Here is a 25553-nt window from a genome sequence, read left to right as displayed (position 1 = left end):
GTGACAACTCTGATAGTGGGAGAACATTTTAAAAATTATGACCACAACTCATTACGTTTTTAGAAGGTCATGATTAAGGATAAAATTGGATCTTTCAGGAAGGTACTAAATTGGGGAGGGCAAATTATGACAGAACAAAACAGGAGTGAAGAGGCATTGATTGGCAGCAGCTATTGTCAAACAAGACCACATCTTACATGTAGGAGTTTGTTTAAAGACCAGTTGATCGGAGTTCAGGATTGGCATCCAGTGAGGGGTAACAATGAAGGTTGTAAGATAAGGGAGGCCCGATGATCCAGAAGGACCTGAATTTGGTCAGGACAAAACAAAAGTGAAGTAGGCATAAGGTTTAGAAAGCTAAAATCATACTGGGACCTCATAGAATATAGAGATAACAGGGGCTTATTCAGGCTGGTGATTAGGAAGGCTGAAAGGGACAATGAAATGTCCTTGGTGAGCAGGATAAAGAAGAATTCCAAGGCACGTTGTACATAAATCATGAAAAGAGGATAACATAGGAAAGGATTGACCCACTCAGGGTTAAAGGAGGCTATTTGTTCTTGGAATCGGAGCAAATGGCTGAGATTTTAAATTGAGTACTTTGTGTTGGTATTAATGGAAGAGAAGGATTTGGAGGATAGTGAAGATAGTGAGCCATGCTAGGACATTTTGAGATTAAGGAGATTATAGGTATTTCAAAAATGAAAAGCATTCTGGTGAATGTCCCCAGGGCCTGATGGGATGTATCCCAGAATATTGAAAGAAACAAGTGAGGAGAGTGCTAGAGCTTTGATGAAGATCTTGGTATCCTCACTAGCAACAGGTGAGTCTAGAGGACTGGAGAGTAGCAAATGTGCCTTTATTCAAGAAGGAAAATGGGAATAATCCAGGTAATTATGAACCAGTAAGCCTCACATCAGTCACATCACATGAGAGAAGCTGTTGGAGAGGAAACTGAGGGATAGGATTTATATACATATGAAAAGGCAAGGCCTACTTAAGCACAGTTATCATGTCTTACAAATTTGACTGGGTTTTTTGAAGAGGTGACAAATGTGCTTGATGAGTGTAAGGCAGTGGATGTTATCTAAATAGATGACATGTTATCTACATTTACATGGTAAAGCATTTGATAAGGTCCTTCATGGTAGCTGGATTCAGAAAATAAAGATGTTTGGGATTGAAAATTAATTGCAAGGTTGGATTCAGAACTAGCTTGCCCATAGAAGATAGAGACTAGGGGCCTGAAGGCTGTTATTCTGGCTGGAGGTAGAGTGTTCTGCAAGGATCAGTGTGGGGCCCTCTGTAGTTTCTGATATATATTAATAGCTGGGTTGAAAAGGTAGATGTGTGAATTAACAAGTTTGCAGATGACATCAAGAATGGTGGATTTGTGGGCAGTATAAAGGATTGTAAAAGAATACAGTGGGATATAGATCAGTTCCAGATACAGGCAGAGAAGTGGCAGACAGGGTTTAATCTGGGTAAGTTTGAGGTACTGCACTTTGTGAGGTCAAATGAAAGAAGAAGGTATGCGGTTAATTGTAGATCTCTTAATATTATTGAGGTACAGAGAGATATTGGAGTCCAGATACATAGTTCACTGAAAATGGAGACGCAAATGGATAAACTAGTAAAGAAGGCATTGTAGCATGCATGCCTTATTGGTGGAGGTGGTAAGTACAAGTATAAAGAAGTCATACTGCAGTTATATAAAACTTTAATCAGATGGCACTTAGAGTATTATTCAGTCTGGTCGTCCACTATGGGAAGGATGTGGAGATAGTGGAGAAATGAAACCAGGATGTTGCCTGGATTAGAAAGGTATGAACTATAAGGAAAGGCTGGACTAACTTGGGTTCTTCTCCCTGGAACACTGGAAGAAAAGGGGAGACCTGATGGAGGTTTTTAAGTTACGGGCGGCATAGGTAGGGTTGATAGAATCTGGTCCTCGGGTTAGAACTGACAAAACACTGGAGGACATGTTTTTAAGGTTGATCGGGGTAAGGGGGAAAGTTTGGTGTAAAGGCGATACGAGGGGCAAGTTTCTTTACACAGAGTGGTAGGTGTCTGGAATAGATTACTAGGGATAGTAGAATCAGGCAGTTTGGTGGAGTTTAGGAAGCTTTTAGGTAGACATGTACTGTAAAAATGAAGGGAAAGAAGAGATATGGATGATGCACAGGAGACGAATATTTAGTATAAGTTGCTATCAAAATTGATACAACATTGTGGACCGAATGGCCTGTCCAGCGCTCTACTGTTCTATGTTATATAAGCCACTGATTTCCAGAAGCTTAAATACATACTCTCGAAATGCCAGGTAGTTTTTAGGTAGAATTTTTAAAAAAACATATTCATATGTAAAATGCTTCATTTGAAGTTATGTCTGCTGAAAGGTCATCTTTCATTCACTTGCAGTGTGAGAAGCAAGTGTCTGCAGCATTGGCCTGACATAGAAAGACATGTGGAATGAAACAACACAGAGGTGCAAGCAAATTTAAAGGTAACTTTCAAAATGAAAAAAGGATTCCCACGTTATAATGAAGTTTGTTATAATCAGGTAGCTCTTTTAAGGAACAATCATAGCCCATCCTGCCTGTGATTGTTCCTTAAAAGAGCTACCTGATTAAAACAAACTTCATAATAGCATGGGAATCTTTTTTTCATTTTGAAAGTTACCATTAAATCTGCTTGCACCTCCTTTTCATACCATCATAATTTTCTCAGTGAAAAATAAAATCAAATCTTCAGGTCTCTGCATTTCTCTATTACCATTTATTATTTCCTCTGCCAGTGGAAAATGTCTCCTATCATGATTTTGAACACTTGTTTAAATCTTCTTGTAATCCATTCTATTCCAAGAACTCCCCTGATATGACTGTATTCATATATTTTCTTGGCCGTCTAGTAAAATGAATCTTCTCTTATCCTGTAAATGTGAAAATTTAAGTCGGATTCTGTTTTTTTTTCATCTTGTTCAAAGCTGAGTTCCTCACCTTCAAATTGTTTGTGCTGATTGCAGCTTTTCTTCTTATAGGGCACATTTTTGGTGGGCCAGTCGGTTCCTCAGGCCTCCGTGAAACATGGACCCAGTATAACAGCGCAAGGACCGCCTTCCACAAGTTCCCATCAACAATCCATTAGAGTATCCACTGCCCAAAAAGCTGTATTTGCACAGGTAAATTCTGACCTCCGGCTAATCAACAAGACGGCGGTTTTCTAAATCATACTTGAATCCTTGCTTGAAATACAAGAACATTTATAGTTGGAGGACTGAATTGATCCGGGAATTATCCTTAAGGGGAAAATCTTTCCCAAGAGTGAGACATAAAAGAAATGTAGGGAAATTTTACAGCATATGTGTGAAATGCAGAGCATGTTTTATGGCCTATCTATAAATCTTGACACACAAAAAATTGTGAGGGGTCATAGAAACATAGAAACAAAGAAAATAGGTACAGGAGCAGGCCATTCGGCCCTTCAAGCCTGCACCGCCATTCAGTATGATCATGGCTGATCAACCAACTCAGAACCCTGTACCTGCTTTCTCTCCATACCCCCTGATCCCTTTAGCCGCAAGGGCCATATCTAACTTCCTCTTAAATATAGCCAATGAACCGGCCTCAACTGTTTCCTGTGGCAGAGAATTCCACAGATTCACCACTCTCTGTGTGAAGAAGTTTTTCCTCAGCTCAGTCTTAAAAGACTTCCCCTTTATTCTTAAACTGTGACCCCTCGTTCTGGACTTCCCCAACATCAGAAACAATCTTCCTGCATCTAGACTGTCCATTCCTTTTAGAATTTTATATGTTTCAATAAGATCTCCCCTCAATCTTCTAAATTCCAGTGAGTATAAGCCTAGTCGATCCAGTCTTTCTTCATATGAAAGTCCTGCCATCCCAGGAATCAATCTGGTGAACCTTCTCTGTACTCCCTCTATGGCAAGAATGTCTTTCCTCAGATAAGGGGACCAAAACTGCGCACAATATTCCAGCTACGGTCTCACCAAGGCCTTGTACAATTGCAGTAGAACCTCCCTGCTCCTGTACTCAAATCCTTTTGCTATGAATGCCAACATACCATTTGCCTTTTTCACCGCCTGCTGTACCTGCGTGCCCACTTTCAATGACTGGTGTACAATGACGCCCAGGTCTCGTAGCACCTCCCCTTTTCCTAATCGGTCACCGTTCAGATAATATCCTGTTTTCCTGTTCTTGCAACCAAAGTGGATAACCTCACATTTATCTACATTAAATTGCATCTGCCATGAATTTGTCCACTCACCTAACCTATCCAAGTCACCTTGCATCCTCTTAGCATCCTCCTCACAGCTAACACCACCGCCCAGCTTCGTGTCATCCGCAAACTTGGAGATGCTGCATTTAATTCCCTCGTCTAAATCATTAATATAGATTGTAAACAACTGGGGTCCCAGCACTGAGCCTTACGGTACCCCATTGGTCACTGCCTGCCATTCTGAAAAGGTCCCGTTGTGAAATGTAGAGAGGAAGTTTCTTCTTTTGGGACACTCTAGAATAATTGATCATCGTTTAAAATCAAAAGGTCATTTGTTTAAGGTAGCGATAAAGCAGAATTCTTTCTCAATGAGGTTTGTAACTCTCTTCCTTTGATGAAAGCATAATCCTTATATGACCACCATCCACTTCGTCTTTCTCTTACCTGTATCCTCAATACCCTCAATATTTTTCAAAGAAACCCAACCCCTTAGTCAGAGGCTCTCCGTGTTCCTCCTCCACTTCAAGATGAAAAGCATCCATTCTCGTTGAGGACCTCACAGCCTTCAAACATGTTACAGGGTGATCTGATTCCACATCTCTACAGCTGGCTGGGTTGCCTTTTCTGATGTCCATGCTCAAGAGTTTATGACTCCCCAGGGCCAGATTCCTTTCCCCTTTAATTTCCAAAAGCAGGCTTCCTGAATCATTGCTCTCCATGGCTGGTCTAATTTCTAGACACCCATTAATGTGATTATCTCCTGTGAACCCTACCTCTCCACCCACATTTTGCTGGCCTGTGACTGTTCTTCTAAGAAGTGCACCAGATAGAATAATTTCAGTTGTTGATCACAAATGAATTTTGATGGGGTGGGTTAGCAAAGGAAGCATTCGCTGCTCCTCTGCATTAATGGCATTTGTGTGCATCCTGAAGTGCACTGTAATTTCTCGGCCATAGAAATTTGATGGAGAATTATTGTCGTCATAGTCATTGAAGTGCTAAGTCAGTCACATTTTCTGTCTTCCAAAGTGAAAATGGCTGGTCTCTATATCGTTTCTTCCACCCTCTCCACCTTTTTGAAGACTGGGGAGCTGAACATGGTTTAGTATGCCTAGCTGTCCCACTTGAGCATTAGGTTCTAAAAGGTAATTGACCTGAAACATTAATCCTGTTTCTTTCTACACAGATGCTGCCTGTCCTGTTTAGTATTAACGGAATTTACTTTTTTATTTCAAAGTTTCTGAAGTTTTTTTTAAAAACAGTTGAGCAAGATGTTGTTTGAGATGGTGATTTTTGTCCCAACAAAGTGAAATTTGTGTCCAGCAGAGCCAGTAGGGTTGATGACAATGTCAAGCCTCAGGCATAAATGAGGTTATGTAATATAGTTTGCCTTCACAGAGTGAAGCAATCTGAGTAATTTTTTTTGCCTTTTGTCCAAGTGTGCATTACACATATATTATTTTCTCAGTTAAATGGTTATCTTCAGCTAATTTGCCTCATCTTGTTTCTGACCAATCTTTCTCTACTCTTTTGTTCCTTGCACCCTTGTTCTAAAATATTTCCACCTCTAATAGTTCAAAGTAAATTATCAAAGTACATATATGTCACCATATGCAACTCTGAGATTTGTTTTCTTGCAGGCATTCATAGTAAATCCAAGAAACACTGTAGAATCAATGAAAGACTGCACCCAGAAGAACAGACAACCAATGTGCAACCGACAAAAAATTATACAAATACAAATGGAAAAAGTTAATAAATAAATATCAAGAACATGAGATCAAGAGTCCATAGGTTGTGGGAACAGTGAAGGGGCGAGTGAAGTTTCCCCTTTTGTTCAAGAACACGATAGTTGAGGAGTAATAACTAGTAGTGGCGGTGTGAGTCCTGTACCTTCCTCCTGATGGCAACAGCGAGAAGAAAGCATAACCTGTGTTGTGGGGGTCCTTGGTGATGGATGCTGCTTTCCTGTGACAACGCTCCATGTAGATGTGCTCAATGGTGGGGAGGGCTTTACCTGTGATCTACTGGGTCATATCCACTGCTTTTTTAAGAATTTCCCTTCAGGACATTGGTGTTTCCATACCAGGCTGTGATGCAACCAGTCACTATACTGTCCACCACTGTCTAGAGAGCTTTGTCAAAGTTTTAGATGTCATGCCAAATCTTCACAAACTTCTAAGGAAGTCAAGGCACTGCTATGCTTTCTTCATAATGTCACTTACTTGCTGGACCCAGGACAGATCCTCTGAAATGATAAAACCATGGAATTTAAAGTTGCTGAGTTGCTGACCCTCTCCACCTCTGATCCCCAATGAGGGATTCATGGGCCTTCAGTTTCCTCCTCCTGAAGACAATAATCTTCTCAATCTTTTTATTGTTGTTATTAATATCAACAAAATAAAATTGGTACATAGATAATGGGATTACAAACATACACAATTCAACTGAACGTGAAAGAATACATAAGCAATGATTACAGTATAAATGGGTATTCCCAAATCATAGATGATACAATATACAAATAAACAAGGCAAACCTATGTATATCATAATATATAATAAAAAAAACAGAAAAAAGAAAAAAAGAGAAAAAATATTATGCAAAAAAACTAATCTAATAATCTAGTAACTAATAAGGGGAAAAAAAGGGCTGTTTATAATATCTCACAAAAATACAAAATCATCAGTGTCGTCAACTCCAATCCTCTCAACATATATAGAATCAAAACTGGAAAATCAAATAGGCCTGGAACAGGGTCATATTACATCATATGAAAATATTGAATAAATGGTCTCCATATCTTTTCAAATTTAACAGAAGGATCAAATACACCACTTCTAATTTTTTCTAAATTTAGACAGAACATAGTTTGAGAAAACCAATGAAATACAGTGGGAGGATTAATTTCTTTCCAATTCAACAAAATAGATCTTCTAGCCATTAGTGTAAGGAATGCAATCATTTGACAAGCGGAAGAGGATAAATGGAGTGAGTCCATCATTGGTAAACCAAAAATTGCGGTAATAGGATGGGGTTGTAAATCAATGTTCAATACCGCAGAGATAATATCAAAAATATCTTTCCAATATTTTTCCAAAAGCGGACACGACCAGAACATATGAGTTAAAGACGCTATCTCAGAATGACATCTGTCACAAATAGGATTTATATAGGAATAAAAATGAGCCAATTTATCCTTGGACATATGAGCCCTGTGCACAACCTTAAATTGTATTAGTGAATGTTTAGCACATATAGATGATGTATTAACTAATTGAAGAATTTTATCCCAATTCTCAATAGGGATAGTAAGGTTAAGTTCTCTTTCCCAATCTTATAAAAAAGTCTTATAAAAGGGCTCTGAACGTATCTTCATAATTATATTGTAAAGTTTTGATATTAGCCCTTTCTGAAAGGGGTTTAGTTCAAGCAAATTCTCCAAAATGCCTGAAGACACAAAATTTGGAAAAGTAGGAAATACAGTATTTAAGAAATTCCTAATCTGTAAATATCTAAAAAAAATGAAATCTAGGCAAATTATATTTATTAGATAATTGCTCAAAAGACATAAAACAATTATCCAAAAATAAGTCGGAAAATCGTAGTAATCCTTTAGTCTTCCAAGCTGAATAAGCTTGGTCTATAATAGAAGGATAAAAAAAACAATTGGATACAATAGGAATATTTAAAACAAACTGAGTCAACCCAAAAAATTTCCGAAATTGAAACCATATACATAAAGTATGTTTAACTATTGGGTTGTCAATTGGTTTCGGCAATTTAGAAAGAGCAAAGGGAAGGGAAGTCCCTAAAATAGAACCCAGTGCAAATCCTTGTACAGATTTAATTTCCAGGTTCACCCAATGAGGGCTAAAAGATATATCCCAATCCTTTAACCAGCATATCAAATATCAGATATTAACTGCCCAATAATAAAATCTAAAATTAGGCAATGCCAATCCACCTTCCTTCCTTGCCTTCTGTAAATAAATTTTACCTAACCTAGGATTTTTATTCTGCCATATATATATGAGGAAATTTTTGAATCAACATTAGCAAAAAAAGATTTCGGAATAAAAATTGGTACCACTTGAAATATATATAAAAACTTGGGTAAAATAACCATCTTAATAGCATTAATCTGACCTATCAGAGATAAAGATAGTGGTGACCACTTAGTAAACAAACATTTAATCTGATCGATTAAGGGTAAAAAAATTAGCCTTAAATAAGTCTTTATAGTTTTTTGTGATTTTAATCCCTAAGTAAATAAAAGAGTCATTAACTAATTTAAAAGGTAAATTTCCATAAATTGGAACCTGTCTATTTAAAGGGAACAATTCACTTTTATTAAGATTTAATTTATACCCGGAAAAATCACTAAATTAAGCCAGTAATGATAGAACTGCAGGAATAGATTTCTCCGGATTAGAAATAAATAATAATAAATCATCTGCATATAATGATAACTTATGTATATCTGTCCCACGATTAATGCCAAGAATATTCTGTGATTCTCTGATAGCAATTGCCAAGGGTTCTAAGGCAATATCAAATAATAATGGACTAAGAGGACAGCCTTGTCTAGTGCCCCGAAATAAATGAAAAAAGGGAGATCTTTGATTATGAAGACAATAATCGGACCCTTGATCTTGCTGACGTTGCTGTTGTGGCATTGCTTAGCCAGATTTTCAATCTCCCTCCTATATGTTGACTGATACCCATCTTTCATTTGGCCTATGACTGTGGTGTCATCAGCAAACTTGAATATGGTGTTGAGCACAGAGGGTTCGTGTGCTGTGGAAGACATCCTGCCTCATCCCTGTGCCGAAGACACCATGCCCCAGTGGCTCCAATGACTACAGACCGGTGGCATTGACCTCCCACATCAGGAAGACCCTGAAGAGGCTTGTTCTGGAGCAGTTCCAGCCTATGATTAGGCCATACTTAGACCCCCTCCAGTTCGCCTACCAGCCCCGACTGGGAGTTGAGGATGCCATCGTCTACCTGCTGAACCGTGTCTACGCCCACCTGGACAAGCTGGCGAGCACTGTGGGGGTCATGTTTTTTGACTTCTCCAGTGCGTTCAACACCATCCGCCCTGCTCTGCTGGGTGAAAAGCTGACAGTGATGCAGGTGGATGTTTCCCTAGTGTCATGGATTATTGATTACCTGACTGGCAGACCACAGTATGTGCGCTTGCAACACTGTGTGTCAAACAGAGTGGTCAGCAGCACTGAGGCTCCACAGGGGACTGTCCTGTCTCCCTTTCTCTTCACCATCTTCACCTCGGACTTCAACTGCTGCACAGAGTCTTGCCATCTTCAGAAGTTTTCTGATGACTCTGCCATAGTTGGATGGATCAGCAAGGGAGATGAGGCTGAGTACAGGGCTACGGTGGGAAACTTTGTCACGTGGTGTGAGCAGAATCATCTGCAGCTTATGTGAAAAAGACTAAGGAGCTGGTGGTGGACCTGAGGAGGGCCAAGGCACCAGTGACCCCTGTTTCCATCCAAGGGGTCAGTGTGGACATGGTGGAGGATTACAGGTACCTGGGGATATGAATTGACAATAAATTGGACTGGTCAAAGAACACTGAGGCTGTCTACAAGAAGGGTCAGAGCCATCTCTGTTTCCTGAGGAGACTGCGGTCCTTTAACATCTGCCGGACGATGCTGAAGGTGTTCTACGAGTCTGTGGCGGCCAGTGCTATCATGTTTGCTGTTGTGTGCTGGGGCAGCAGGCTGAAGTAGCAGACACCAACAGAATTAACAAACTCATTTGTAAGGCCAGTGATGTTGTTGGGGTGGAACTGGACTCTGACGGTGGTGTCTGAAAAGAGGATGCTTTCCAAGTTGCATGCCATTTCGGACAATGACTCCCATCCACTCCATAATGTACTGGTTAGGCACAGGAGTACGTACATTCAGCCAGAGACTCATTCCACCGAGATTTAACACTGAGCGTCATAGGACGTCATTCCTTCCTGTGGCCATCAAACTTTACAACTCCTCCCTCAGAGTGTCAAACACCCTGAGTCAATAGGCTGGTCCTGGATTTATTTCCACTTGGCATAACTTACATATTATCATTTAATTATTTCTGGTTTTATTTAGCTATATTTCTACTCTATTATTGGTTGGTGCAACTGTAAAGAAACCCAGTTTCCCTCAGGATCAATAAAGTGTGTCTGTCTGTGAGCTGTATTTAGTATAAAGTGAGTAGATCGGGGGGGGGGGGGGGGCTAATTGCAAACCTTTTCATTCACCTGTGCTGATGGAGATCGTGAAGGAGATGTTGCTAATCCAAAATGATTGGATCGGCAAGTGAGGAAATCGAGGGTCCAATTGCACAAGGAGGTATTGAGGCCAAGGTCATCGTTTATTGATTAGTTTTCATAATATTGAATGCTGAGCAGTAGTCGAAAAATTGCACCCTGATGTATACAACTTTGCTGTCCAGGTGTTCTAGGGTTGGGTGAAGAGCCAATGAGATGGCAGCTGCTGTGGACACTCACTGTGGTTATTTACACCATGCTTTTCTGCATGAATGCTTTCCAGCTCATAAATGCCTCTGGAATGTTGCCTATTGTTAATTAATTGTTGTGGCTGGTCTCCTATTTATAACCATGGCAACTCCAGTGTTCCTTCACTGAGATCAGGTTCATTTTTATAGAAAAATGTTTGCAGCTTATTACTTTAGGATGCTATTTCCTTTTAGTCTGTTGTATTCTTTCACTTCTCTTTGTATAGATTCTCGCCAGGATGTATAAATGGAGGCAGTTGTAGTTTCTATCTGTGGGGATCACGGATCAGCCACAGGGTGAGATCAGCATTTTTATTGCTTCCAAGGCAGTGTCAAGTGTCAGTATCTGGTCTCCATCGAGGTTGTGGCTCAGACTTAGTAGTTTTTTTTAGGTTTGTAGGGATGGTTTTGGGGATATAGAGGGGAATTAAAGTTTAGGAAAAGGATTGTGGGGTGTTAGAAATCAGATTAGGATTTAAAGGAGTTAAATGTTAGGCCGGAGTCTAGGCCTGTGCTCTGGGTTCAAAGACAGCAATGTGGATGTGTCATGAAGGATGTTGTGCTGGCAGGTGCTGTTGATGACTACCAGTGATGATTAGGGCTGGTGATGCTCTCTTCCCATCTCCCCTCTCCCCCCTCCCCACCCCACTGGGTCATCAAGTCCCTCCCAAGTTGTCGTCGGGTCCCACGATTGGACATCAGTGCAAGCAAGAGGCACCATGGCTGGTGACTACCCCCCCCCCCCCCCCCCCCCACATCAGGGTACGTGAGTTGGGATCCCATCATCGAAGATCAAAGCCTAAAGGTCGATTGGAATTCAAAGCCCAATGGCTGAAGCTGTGAGTATGAAAATCCACAAGGAAGTCGGAGGCCATTGGAAGCTGGAAGCCATCAGGCCTGTCCCGGGGTTGGACTCCCTGTGTGAGTGGGTGGGTGGAAGGGAGGAAAAGGGTTTGTTTCTTTGTTAATCACAAACACAAGAAAGTCTGCAGATGCTGGAAATCCAAAGCAACACACATGAAATGCTGGAGGAACTCAATAGGCCAGGCAGCTTCTGTAGAACAGAATAAACAGTCGACATTTCAGGCCGGGACCCTTCATTAGAACAGAATAAACAGTCGACATTTCAGGCCGGGACCCTTCATCAGGACTTTGTTTTGTTGCTTTTTGTGTTCTGTTGAATATTGTGGCCATGCTATGTTGGTACTGAAATGTGTGGCGACACTCGGTGTTTACCCCCGTACGTCCTTAGGTTGCGTTGGTTGTTAACACAAATTATGCATTTCGCTGTATGTTTTGTTGTACATGTGATAAGTAAATAAACAAGTGAGTGATGATGATATAGAGCAGTTGTGCCCAAGTCATTATGCTTCATGCAACTTGGGGAAAAAAGATATACTGGAGGAACAAAATGGCAGTAAGAATCTCTCACTGTATATATTAAATGTTACTTGACACTAAACCAACAATAAAAGTCCTCCTTTTGCATGCAGGTCATCCCTAGTGCCCAGGCATCCCCTTTGCCCTCAGCTGCTGTTTCCTCACTTGTTCATTCTCCCTCGCCCGATGGAGCCACACGGCAACTATCTGTAACTTCCTCCCTCTCACAGCCTGGTACCACTACCTTGAGGGTGACTGGAGGGGTCATCACAACAGCCAGCCTGTCATCATCGGCCTCAGGAACAGCAACAGCCACCATGGGGACTGTGGCTCTGCAGGTAATTAGAGGATGAGGGCTGAGCAGAGCTGGCAAAGAATGACAGCACAGTAATTGTACATTTGAAGCTGAGAAACAAATCTCTTTGAAATCATGTTCCCAGTATTTTATTTGCACAGTATGTCTTCCTTTGCACCTTGGTTTTTGTCGGACTTTGGTTTAATTTATAGTTTTTCATAAAATTTTATTGTATTTTGTTCTCTGCAAAAAAATAAATCTCAAGCTAGTATTTGGTAACATGCATATTTGAAAAGTGATCTAATGCTTTCACAGCGTATTCTGTATAATGTTCAAACTCATCTCGAGCTACCAACTGGGTGCAGGTGTTGATGGGTTAAAATTGACGTCTGTACCCGGCTGGAAGCCCGAGAAGAGTCTGTGCATCATATGCATTTTGATAATAGATTTACTTTGAACTTTTGAACTTTGAACTTCTAACTCTTTTAAGAATGACGTGATCAGATTTAAGAGTATGTCTTGCAGGACCTCTCTGGTCTTGAATCTGAACAATTAATGCAAAAGCAGTATGACACTACTAATTCTTTATTTTTTTTATCAGTCTGAGTCGACGAGCTCTAGCACCCCTGCATCCTCCACAGTGCCTGTTATCAAGGTCTCTGGTCAGCAGCCATCCCTCCTGGTATCGCCAGTTCAGCTTGCCACTAGCCAGTCAGCTCGCCGAATCTCTGTTGGCTCCCAGGCAGCACCAATGGTGCCTTCTCAGCACAGTGGTGAAGGGTCCATCAAGGTCAGCAATTCAGGAGCAGCCAGTGCGGTTTCTTTTGCGTGCAGTTCCTCTGTTGGGATGAACGCTGTAAGTGGAAAATCCATTGAGGCACCATCAGGTAAGACAACAGCGTATAACTTTTCTATCTGAGCTCAACCTTCTATCCACTTCATTCTGAGGAAAACGTCTCAATTGCCATGTCTCCCTCTGCAACATTTACAGGTGGACGGTACTGAAATGTCTATCTCTTCTTTTGAGGTATACAAATTATAAGAGGTATAGATAGATAATGAGCAACTTTTTTCTCATCGTAGAGATGTCTACAACCAGAGGGCAAAGGTTTAAACTAAAGAGTAGGAGATGTTAGGAAGGATTTATTCACTCACACATGATTGAAATCCAGAAGCCATCGTCTGAGGGATGGTACAGGCAGATATACCCCCAGCATTTAAAAGATAATTAGATAAACACTTAAAATCCAATGGGATAGAAAATTACAAGCAATGTGCTGGAAAATTGTATTAACATGGATAGGTAACCATTAGCTTGGACATGGTGGGCTAAATTTCCGTTCCTTTTGATCGTGACTCAGAAATTATGAAAACCAGCACTTATAGAGCAGAGGAGGGAAGAAAAATAATTTGTTGATTTCCTTTGTAAAATTACATCTTTTGGAGGATGATATTATGAACAAAACTGGCACCAGAGAAGGGAGACTTTTTGTGTCCAAGGGAATCATCAAACATTCCCATTTACAGCTATTACAGCTGATATCTGCAGTCACAGAGACTGCAGTAACATTGTTTTAAAACATTTCAGTGAACCAGCAATGTTCAGACCTGGCAAACTCCGGACTCCGGGCTACACGCAGAGTGAGTGTATCAGCTGGAACCTCATGGGAGGTCTCCATTGTCTCAGAAAACAGGGCTCCAGATCAAATGGAAGTACAGGGCCCTAAGATCCCTCCTCCTTACCATCCACTGGCTAATGTACAGTATGGGGAAAAAAATGAAGACCTCAAATCAAGGTTGCAGTACTGAAAGGACATCAGAAACTGTTGTGTACCCTGCTTCACAGAGACATGGCTCATCTCCAACACTCTGGACACAGTGCTCCAGCCTGAAGGTCATGCCATCCAGTACATGGTCTAGATTACAGCATAGGGGAAAGAAAGAGATGGGGGTAATGGGTAACTCACCAAGGTACACAGTTGTGGGGTCTGTCTGATCTGGAAAATCTGGTGGTCAAATGTCCATTCTCCCTGCCGAGGAAGTTTTCCATCATCATCCTGGGAACGGTGTACATCCTACCCCAGCAAACATTAAACTGTTACTGCAAGAACTGAGCACCATGATCACAGCCATAAGACAATCCACCCTGATGCCTCCCCAGACTTCAATCAGGCTAACCTGAAGAATTTTCCAACCATGTACTCCAACACATAACACACACAAAATACTGGAGGAACCCAGCAGGCCAGAGAGCTTCTATGGAACAGAGTAAACAGTAACGTGTCTCCTGCAGGACAAGAGGAGCCAATACACTCAATCACTGTTCCACCAGCATCAAGAACACTTGTTGTGCCATCCTGTGCCTGCACTTTGGCAAGTCAAATCAGCTGGTTGTACTTCTACACCCAGCATATAGGCAGAGATTGAGGACCCCAGTACAAGTGGTGAGGATGGTGAAGGTATGGTCAAGGGAGATGGAAAACTATTTACAGGACTGCTTTAAATCCATGGACTTGACCATATTCAGGGATTCATCTATGGATCTGAATTAATATGCCAAAAGTGTCACTGACTTCTTCAAGACCTGTGTGCCCAAGTTTGTCACTTTGAGGAAATACCAAGTCTTCCTAAACCAGAAACCCTGAATGAACCAAAAGATTGGCCGTCTCTAGAGGGCTAGATCTGTGGTATTCATTACCAGCAATCCAGAACTCTACAAGTTTTCCAGATATAAACTATGGAAGGACATTATGGGAGCAAAAAGGTAACTGAATGAAGCTAGAGACTGAATTGGATATATATGACAGCAGTTGCAGGATTTGTACACATTTACTTCCTCTAAGGTGAAACCTAACAGGATAAATGGCAGTGATCTTCACTCCCTAATGAGCTCAGTGCCTTTTATGAGGATTTTGAATAGCACTACATCTGTGTGAAACTCAAAAACCCTGTGATCTCTGTGTTGGAGGCCAACCTCTGAACATCCTCCTCAAGGGTGAACCCTCGTAATGCATCAGGCCCCGATGTTGTACCAGGCTGAGTACCAAATGGCTGAAGTATTCAAGGATATCTTCAATCTCACTGCTGTAGTCTGAGGTGACCACTTGACTCAAGAGGGAATTAATTATTCTGTACACTAAAAGAGCAGGATGAACTGCCTTAATTACTGTTGCCTATAGCTCAAACATTTACTGTAATAAAGTGCTTCAAGAGGTTGGTTACGGCTAGAATTAATTCCTGTCTTAGCAAGGACCTGGACCCGCTCTGACTTGCCTTTTGCCATAATACAATCTCATTGGCTCTCCGATCTGTGTAACTGTGTTCAGTTCTGATCGATTCATTATAGGAAAGATATTTGAAGTAAGTTTTGTGAGCTTCATAGATAATAACTTTTTCTTGTATTTTTTAATTGTATTTAATTCTCCATCTCAAGTACTGTCCCACCACCATGCCCAGCCAGTTACATCATTGTGGAGATTTAATCCTGTATGATTTTCCATAATGTTCAGTTCCTTTCACAATTCCTTGTACTGTAAATAAGTCTGGTTACAATAATACCAGGCCAACATTCAGATATAAGCTCTTAGTTGGCAGGTCACATTTGCAACACCAAGTATAAAGCAATGCTATTTCCCAACAATAGAAAGTCGAATAATGTGCCCTTGGTTATCACCAGCATTTTTGATACAAAATTCCACACCATCTAAGTCCTCTTGTCACCTTAAACTGGACCAGCAATGTCATTTCGGTGACTAAAAGAGTAGGGCAGAATTTATGTATTTTACATCTTAGGCATTCCAACCAGCTCAATGGTGGGAATCAGCAATGTTGGATTGCTCTTTGCATAATGATTTAAGGGCAGCTTGTAAGTTCTTAAAATGGTTAGCGCCTTCCAAGGCAAAACTGCCCCTGAGATTGACACCAAGTCCACCACCTCCTTCCACATTGTACCATCTCCAGAACACACTACAGAAATCCATCAAGGGCTTTTTCAACAACACCTGACAAGCCTGCGAGCTTTTCCATTTAACAAGAAAATGCCAGTTGTGTGTGGAAACACCATTCCCTGCAAATTTGTTTCCAAGTTCTGTATCATTCAGTTTAGAGACAAACCATTACGTCATTTTCATTTTGTCAAAATCCTAAAGCTCTTAAACTAACAGCACTGTGGTTCTGTGTCTGTCACAAGGAGTTCATTGATTCTAGAGAGTACTAGAGGAGATGAAGGTGGGTAGTAGATGTGGCCCTTGCCAGGATGACCTCTTGCGGAGACAGTTTCAGGGTTTGGTATGTAGATCCACTGTGATCTTCACTTCCTGACTTCAGTCCAGTTGAAAAGTTGGTGGCTGGATAAGGGAAATAAGTTATAATTTTTATTGTTGTGGAACTCCATCTCTTTTCGTCAGTAGTCAATTCAGTCATTCAGTAATTTTACCAGCAACAGAGTCCGTTCCTTCACTCACTCCCATGATGGGAAAAATGAAGAAATACTCCCCACCCCACAGAAATCTAGTGCCGTCACTCAGTATATTTTCCTTCTACTGAAGTTGATGCTTTCATTTAGTATTTCCATGTTCCCATGCTGTTCTTCCCCCCCCCCCCCCTCCCCACCACTTAACGTTTCCATTCATTTCTCAATGCTTCCTTCTGTCGTGAATTTAGGAGCCGATAAAGTCAAAGGAAATTGTGCAACATCGAAATGGGCCTTTGAATTCAACCCATTCATGCTGACCATGATGTTTATCTACACAGATCCCATTTTCTCCACATTAGGTCCACAACTAGAGTGTTGAATTTATTTTTGTTCACTACAGTTTCAGAAGGATGGCAATGGCTTAATTAGAGCGCAGGAGAGATTAAACCATTCGGGAGATGAAGGATTTCTACTATAAGGATAACTGAAGAAGCTTGTGAATGTCAAGCAGACTTTAAGATTATCAATATCATATTGGTCTCCATTCCTGCGGGAAATACCTTGAAATATTTTTCTTAGCCCTAAGTTTGGTTAATCATCACTTCAAAATGTTCAAAAGGCAGTGAAGTTTTGAGAAAGCATTTAAGAATTGTTGTGTTACTAACTTAAGCATCAGATATTGTGTGTAAATGTAAAAAAAAAGCAAACAGAAATAGGAATGGTTTGCTGACTGATAGCCAAGCAGTATAATGTCTGTTTGTCATTCTTACATTTTTGTACAGTCAAGCCAGAACCTGGGTCTTCAGGAACTTGTTTCAGCCCCACGATTTGCACAGCTGGCACTGTGAAAGTGGAACGAGCAGTATTGCTTGGGGCATCTGAAATGATTGAGTAAGACCAGAGCTTAATTTTGATTTTTAATTTTTTTTTCTATGGATATCTCCTAGTTTGTTGAATTTTTAACAGCAAGTACTGTACATGTTAGATATTGAATAAGGCTCCCATTATGTTGACCATCAAACACTCCCTCGTTAGATTCAGGGTGAAGCTTCATCCACTTATAAGGCATGCTCTGGCCTGTACAGAATGAGCTGAGTTATATTTGATATTTATGTCTGCTGCATTGGAATCCTGGTAATTCTTCTTTGATCACCCAGAGAAGGTGTGAATCTTTAAATGCAGGGATTGTATGTACGAAGTCCAGCACAGTCAAATAGCTTTGCAGCAACCAGTGCGTAGCTTCACAGAGAGCAGATGAGAAAGGTAGTGTAGCAGTTAGTGCGATACCATTACAGCTTGGGGTGTTAAGAGTTCAGAGTCCCTATGACCTCCTGTGGAATGCATGGCTTCCTCCGTGTGCCCGTTTCCTGTCAGAGTCCAAAGACCTGCTGGTTAGTAGGTTAATCGGTCATTGTAAATTGGCCCATGATTAGGCTAGGGTTGAATCGGGGGATTGCCGTGCAGCTTGAAGGTCCAGAAGGGCCTATTTTGTGCTGTATCTAAACAAGTGAAAACAAAATATATGACGACTTCTATTGCAAGCAGTCCACAGGCAGTCCCCTTCTATTGCAGGCAGTCCTTTGTAACAGCAATCCACAGGCAGTCCCCTTCTATTGCAGGCAGTCCTTTGTAACAGCAATCCACAGGTAGTCCCCTTCTATTGTAGGCAGTCCTTTGTAGCAGCAGTCCACAGGCAGTCCCCTTCTAGTGCCGGCAATCCCCTGTAATAGCAGTTCACAGGCAGTCCCCTTCTAGTGCCGGCAGTCCCCTGTAATAGCAGTTCACAGGCAGTCCCCTTCTAGTGCCGGCAGTCCCCTGTAATAGCAGTTCACAGGCAGTCCCCTTCTAGTGCCGGCAGTCCCCTGTAATAGCAGTTCACAGGCAGTCCCCTTCTAGTGCCAGCAGTCCCCTGTAATAGCAGTTCACAGGCAGTCCCCTTCTAGTGCTGGCAGTCCCCTGGAACAGCGGTCCACAGGCAGTCCCCTTCTAGTGCCGGCAGTCCCCTGTAATAGCAGTCCACAGGCAGTCCCCTTCTAGTGCCGGCAGTCCCCTGTAATAGCAGTCCACAGGCAGTCTCCTTCTAGTGCACCCTGTAACACCAGAAGAAAAATAGAGAGGAAAAAGATAAAGAGATCCTGCTAATAATTTGTGTTGCATATTAAAGCTTCAACTAGAAAATGTTAGTTGACATAGCATCCTTCTGTACCATCAATTCTGACACATGTCAGAATGGTAATATGCCTGAAAGTAAAGATAGGTCTTAGCTGGGTGTTGGAGTTAGCACTTTTTTAGAGATTCAAAATATAATCAGTATCTCATCCCTCCCTTGCTGCCTTTAGCCTTGAATATATTGAAAATATGCATCAGCTACTCTCTGCCATCTTGAAGAAGTTACCCCTGATCACGCCCAAGAAAAGTGAGTAAAGCTCCTTGATTTTCATTTCAAACACTAATGTTGAATGCAGTGGTACCATTTCACAAACTGTGAAGATGGGCATCATCTGTAGGAAGAGAAACGGTTTCAAGACACAGCTTGACCTGTTGCCAGGACTTTCTGTTTTTATTTCAGATATCTAGCATCTGCAGATTTGTTTTAATTTTCAATGAGCTTTTTGTTGTACAAAGCTAATTTACATCAGACTATTTATGTACTAAGTGTGTTGGGTTGAGGTAAATTTTGACCAGGTATGCAGGGAACGATCTCCCTCTTTGGTGTAGATTATATTATGGTTCGAGCTGGGTCTTGAATTTGTTTCATGTCCTCCAGATGCTGCCGACGTTCAGGGTTTGTGAAAAGGGAACAGAATGAAAGCAGTGGTACAATAGGATTATAATAATCTAGGAAATGCCAGTTCAAATTTCATTCTGGCAGTATGAAAATTTGAATGAAGAAATAGAAGTTATCATAAAGCTACCAGATTCTGTGAATCGGAAAAAGAACTAAATGGTTTAAGATTGGAAGCTGTCATCTTCTCCATTCTCCTAGACCAATATGGCTGACCACCTGCTTCCTATGATAAATTACTCTATGTATCAAGCTGTGCAATTGTGACAGCTTGAGAAGACCAGAGACAATTAGGGATGGGTGCATTCTCTCCAATTTAAAGTGATGGGCATGTGATGTATAGTTAGGTGATGTACCCATCACTTTAATACTCTCACAACACACACACAAAGTGCTGGTGGAACGCAACAGGCCAGGCAGCATCTATGGGAAGAAGTACAGTCGACATTTTGGGCCGAGACCTTCATTTTCTTTATTTCTTGACTTTGCTAATAACTTTCTAGTTGATGTGATGTGTTAACCACTCTCTGCTGTCTCATCACCTCATTTCTCTAACATCCATGGTAGCCGGTAGTGATTGTATAGCACATGCGGTTATTGATCAGTAAACTTTCTCCAACAGCTGAGGACTCTCATCCCTTCTGTGCCATTTCTCTGGAACAGTATTACAGCTGGAATATTGGGAAGAGGAGAGCTGCAGAGGTAAGGTCCAACTCATGGTGTTCGTGAGTCCAGCTCAAATTTCAGTCCAGTGCATTTTGCCGTAAGTTGAAGCAAATCAGCAGGATTGCCCTCCTCCCCACCCGACTGCTGTTCATTAATCCATGATGAAAATTTCTAGAGGATTTTGAAAGCATAACCAAAATTAGCTTTAATTTGCTAGCGATGTATTTATATAAAGCAATTAGCCCTTGCTTGGAGTCCTGTTGTAGCTGAGACTATTATGAGTGGGGACCAGTAGATTTGGTTGGACAGGAGCTGTACAAGATGATACAAGGGCCACTTGTCAGTTTGTGTTACAGGGTGTGCCCAAATGCTGCGTGATGTGGGGATTCTATCTTGCACTCTCCTCTTCTTTTGAGTAAAAATTAAAATTGCTGAAAATACTCATGAGGTCAAGCAGCATTTGTGGAGAGAGAAACAAGTTGATGCCCTTATGTAGCAGCAAAGCTGGCCTGAATTGATCCAAAATCACAACAAAACAATTGCCGCCAGCCTGCAACCCCACAGAGTTGTCATTCTTGTATGACACAGCCACAGCTCCAATGAGTCGAATTCCTTATTCTGATCTTTATTAGCAATTAGCAGACATACAATTCAGCATTATTGAGTGTTATCTCAGCAGACAGCAAAGATATGACCTCTGTGGTTCCAAGCTTTAAACTGCCACAAAATAAGCATGAGTACATAGCTTATTCCCTTACCATAATAAATGCTCGGCACAGAATACAAACCAGATAGAGAACAGATATATGGCTCCCACACCTTATAATTGTTTGAAAAAACAGTCGGCAAAAACAAATATGGACCTCATAAAGATGATAATGGGAGTTATTTTAATGGGGTGTAAAGAAAAGCCTGAGGCATCATTTATTTTTTTCTGTTTATCGATTACACGAAGAAATCTGGATGTTCTTGTTCATAGAGTATGGAAGGTAAACATGCAAATCAGAAGCAGTGAGAAAGACAATGGATTTATTGCAAGAAATTGGAGTACAAAGGGGAAGTGATGATGAGATTGTTCATGAGTTTGGAAAAGCTTTATTTGAAGCATTGATTGCAGTTTTATTCTCAGTACCCATAAGTGTCCTTGCTTTGGATCTCAGAGGAGATGGATTTCTTGTGAGAATAGGGTAAGTAAGACTGAGACTTTTCTTGCTGGAATTTGGAAGAATGAAAGGCGATTACAACAATCTTGGGTGTGTTTGCCAAGTCGGATGGTGAAATGCGGTGCCTCGGGCTGGAAGATCTGAAGCCAGAGTTGTAGTCTCATCAGAGAGTGTCACTAAACTCATGAGAAATTTGTTTAAGCAGAAAGTTGAAATACTTGAAATTGAAACCTCAGAAGGCTTTAAATCCTGTAACTGAGCCTGACTGGGGGATTTCTGTTTATCAAGCTATTGGGAGTATATGGTGATTGGGCAGTTAAGTGGACCTAAGTCACAGAGAGTGCAGAGTTATTCTGAATGGTGAAGCAAACTTGAGGTTTCTTCCTTGTTCCTTTTCTTGGGCCGTACAGTACAAGTAGAGTTCCAGATATAGTCTGACCAAGGCTTTTCCGAACTGAAGCCACACTTTATTCAACAGTCCTCTTCAGATGAAAGCCAGGAATTCTTTTGGCCTTTTTGACTGCCTCATTCTGAGGATAATGTTTCTAATTTATTATTTTACACTTATTTTTAGGAGTGTTTTGTAAAGAAGGCAACCTCACATTTTTCTACCCGTTTTTCCCTCCTAGTGGCAGCGTGCAGTAGCTGTGAGAAAGGTTCTGCAGGAGGTGTTGGAAAAATGCCCGCGGTTTAGCAGTGCAGAAGCCATGAAGACCAAACAGATAGTGTGCTGGTGTCGCCATCGTGGGTACACACCCCCTGATCCAGAGACATCTGCCGAAGAGGAACTGATGGAAGATATACTGACCCAAATAGACAATGAGCCAGGTAAGTTGATCAAGAGACCAAACAATAACTGGATTATGGTTAGAAAGATGAAGCAACCAAAGTAACCTGTCAAATTCTTTACTGCGGAGAAAGGCTGAAATCCCCTTCAAGTTACAAATGAAGAGGGAAAAATTAGGGCAATTCTTCCGACAAATGGTAAGTTTAATGGACTTCATTTAACCTAAACGTATTGAAGACAGTTTGTTTAGCTGGAAGATGGGGTGGACACATATCCTACTTCACAGGAAAAAGACTCATCACCCTGGGCTTGCTGATTACCTTGTATCTCTCTTTACCACATGCAAGGGGAAAGTCACACTGCAGGTGAATTTTTGCTACTGTTGGCGTCATCAGTGGAAATGTTAGGCTAAGAAAGTAACTAGTGCTGAACAAAACTGTGCAGAATATCAGGGAATGATTGTTTTTCTCAGTGCTGCAGCCCTAAGTTAAGTGTGAAGTTGCTCTTTCCCAAGTTGGGCCAGTTTTCCTCTGCAGAGCACAATACTTTCATAGTTGTGAGAAAGTATTTCTAGCCCTATGTGTTCTGTGCGCAGGAAGCACTTTGTACACCTATACGGCAAATGTATCTGAACGGTGTACCATCTTTCCATGTCTGGAGTGGAGGTCTCTCTCATACCCTGTGTACTCTGTGCACACGTGCCTTCTCTGGTGCCCTATGCAGAGTAGAGACTACTCTTTCCATATACCTTACAGCGAAGATTTCTGAACAGTGGAGGCTTTTCTAGTGCCCTGTACAATGGGTTTGTAGAAATTCCTCCTCCTATACCTTATAATAAGGCTTCTCTTTTCCCTGTATCCAATATTTGCAAAGTGTTAATCAACAAATTATCCAAAAAGTGGCATCAGCCCTTTTGTCTGAATTGATATTAGTTCCATATTCAACCATTATCTGATGCTCTTCCAGCATTCTGTTAGTGCCTTTTTGTTAGCGAGTGTTTCTAAATATTGCAACTGACATTAGTACCCCGGCAGCTATTCTATAGACCATTTTAACAGTCTGTCAAATTACAGACTTCTTCATAGTCTGTCATGGTATCCTTGCCTGCCTAGTGGTTTATTGCAGGGTTAAGTTTGCTAGGATAACATTAGATCAACATTTAAAAGTAATCTGGAATATATAAATATATGTCTAATGTATTATCAGACACAAGTCACTTTGTGGAACAAGTTGCCACTGGTTAGCTTGACCCCTTACATTTATGTACTAAATTGTCAATATTTACAGATAGTTGGGGGATTTGGATTCTATACCCTGCATTAAAAATGAAACAGTTTGGCATTGAATTGAAAGTTTCTTCTCTGGAGAGAATGTTGTTTATAACATTTTCCCTGTGTTAATAGTTTGGTCACATACTAGGTCCTTTTTTGTACTAGAATCTCGCAGTGCTCAGGAAGCAACACCAAAAGGGGTCATTGTAACATTACTATAGCACTGCTGTGACACTAACTCCTGTCCTCCCCACTGGTGCAGTCAGAACTTGGAGCTCAGCCCTGCACCTAGGCCACAGATGAGTCTGAATCATTACTGGTGACTGGCAGCAACTACCCCCATCTGGAGGAGCCCAGCTCGATTGAAGCTGATGGATGTCATTGTGTCCTCTCTTTTGTGTGCATACAAGCTCTACCAGGCCTGAGATTTCTCTCTGGTAGCAAACTTGTGTTCACTAGCCATGAACTCCACGTCACTGAGCAATGTATTTCAATGTTGAGAGACCACTTCACTTTCCTGTTCTCCAGTGTCAGCCTCTTCACTGTGCCTTGATAGTATACCGAGCCTCGAGGCAGCGAGATCACTATTTCACTCCTGTGGGAATGCCTGCAGGAGACAGGGTTTTACATCAGGTTCCTGGCACAGAAACATGACGTTTTTAAAGCACTGTGTGGCATGCACTTTTGGACTCCAGATTCAGGAACACTGTACTGTGACGAATCTGATTACTGTAGAACAATGCTAAGTAGGGCACCAGGATACAAACTTAACGGCTACTGAAAACTTCATGATGTTATTAACAGGACTCATTATTTTCAGACTCTTGGAACCATTTAGATGTTTATCTTTGTATTTCAGAATGTCCTGCCACATATACTGGGGCCAATGAACTCTGCCAGAGGCTCATGGAAGTAGAGAATATTTTGAAAACTGAATCTGAGAGTGATGAAGAGGTGGACATCATTAATACAATTGAACCTTCCAAAGTGAAGGTCAAGAAAGAGCTGGAGGATGTTGACGAAGAGGTCAAATTCTACATGGGCACAATGCCAGCTTTGGAGTATGCTAGAGACACGGCCCAACAGGTATTATATCAGGAAATCAATCTGTAGTCGATACTTATCTGTTTGTGTTTGGCAAAGTCTGGATCCCTAATTCCATAAAATGTGCATGAGTACTTTGGTGCTTTCTAACTGAGTCCTCCTTATTCTTCTGGTGAATTTTCCTGCACTAGCTTACCTCTATTTGTTCCCAGTGAAATTGTCCTTGTACTTTTTGGAGCCTGCCCCCACGTTCATGGAAGATCCCTGTTCTAATATTTTGCATCCAGGTTTTCCTCATATCACCTGATATCTACATTCGTCAAATGTTAACCCAACACCAATAGTTGTTTCTGGAGGTGTAGTGAATTTACTCCACAGAACAATCTCCCGACCGTTCCTGAAAGACCTGGCCATAATTTTTAGAGTACTCCCGCATATTCCTTGATGGTCAGAAAATGAAAATCGTTTCTCTCTATACTCTGTAAAGCATATTGCTGGACTTGTGACCAGGGCAGTTGATCGGGAAGTGAGAGTATGGTGGCTTTGAATTATATTAATTAAGTAAAACTGGAATTCAAAAGCCCGGGATTAGCAAGGTGAGTATGAAACTACCAGTTTGATATAAAATTCCATCAGATTCACTAAGTCACTGTTTCTACCCAGTTTGGTCTGTGTATGATTCTAGATCTGTCAGCCTAGTCTGTAGAGCCTGAGGACACCACAGTTCAAGCGATCATTGGAGATGGGCAAAAAATACTGGTCTTATTAGTAAAATCTATAGCATCTCCTTGTGTGTTTTTAAAGTGGGATCACAGGCTATATGGTGGGATGGTTGAGGAACAGTAGAAGACTTTAAAGGAGATTTGTCATGGTGCTTATCAAAAGTATATTCCAGTTAAAAGCAAGGACAGTAAGGGAGGGGAGAGCCAGCCTCGGATAACTAAGGAAATAAAAGAAGGCATCAAACGAAAAGCTTGTGCA

At 41.2% G+C, this 25553-nt stretch overlaps 1 protein-coding gene across 8 annotated transcripts in view; it reads left to right on the top strand.

Moving 5' to 3' along the window:
• Positions 1-25553, top strand: part of yeats2 (YEATS domain containing 2) — a 156140-nt gene that overhangs the window by 113788 nt on the left and 16799 nt on the right. For 6 of the 8 annotated variants that reach the window (XM_059949693.1, XM_059949716.1, XM_059949701.1 and 3 more), the window contains 8 exons: positions 3041-3181; positions 12261-12485; positions 13044-13329; positions 17639-17747; positions 19196-19272; positions 20264-20343; positions 22100-22298; positions 24388-24614. In XM_059949693.1, the coding sequence (XP_059805676.1) occupies positions 3041-3181; positions 12261-12485; positions 13044-13329; positions 17639-17747; positions 19196-19272; positions 20264-20343; positions 22100-22298; positions 24388-24614 (1344 nt within the window). The remainder of the gene's footprint in view (positions 1-3040; positions 3182-12260; positions 12486-13043; positions 13330-17638; positions 17748-19195; positions 19273-20263; positions 20344-22099; positions 22299-24387; positions 24615-25553) is intronic. The other 2 variants (XM_059949724.1, XM_059949731.1) reach the window with 2 other exon arrangements.

The sequence above is a fragment of the Hypanus sabinus genome, chromosome 2 (assembly GCF_030144855.1).
Source record: "Hypanus sabinus isolate sHypSab1 chromosome 2, sHypSab1.hap1, whole genome shotgun sequence".
Lineage (NCBI taxonomy): Eukaryota > Metazoa > Chordata > Chondrichthyes > Myliobatiformes > Dasyatidae > Hypanus > Hypanus sabinus.
This window is presented reverse-complemented; position numbering and strand designations above follow the sequence as displayed.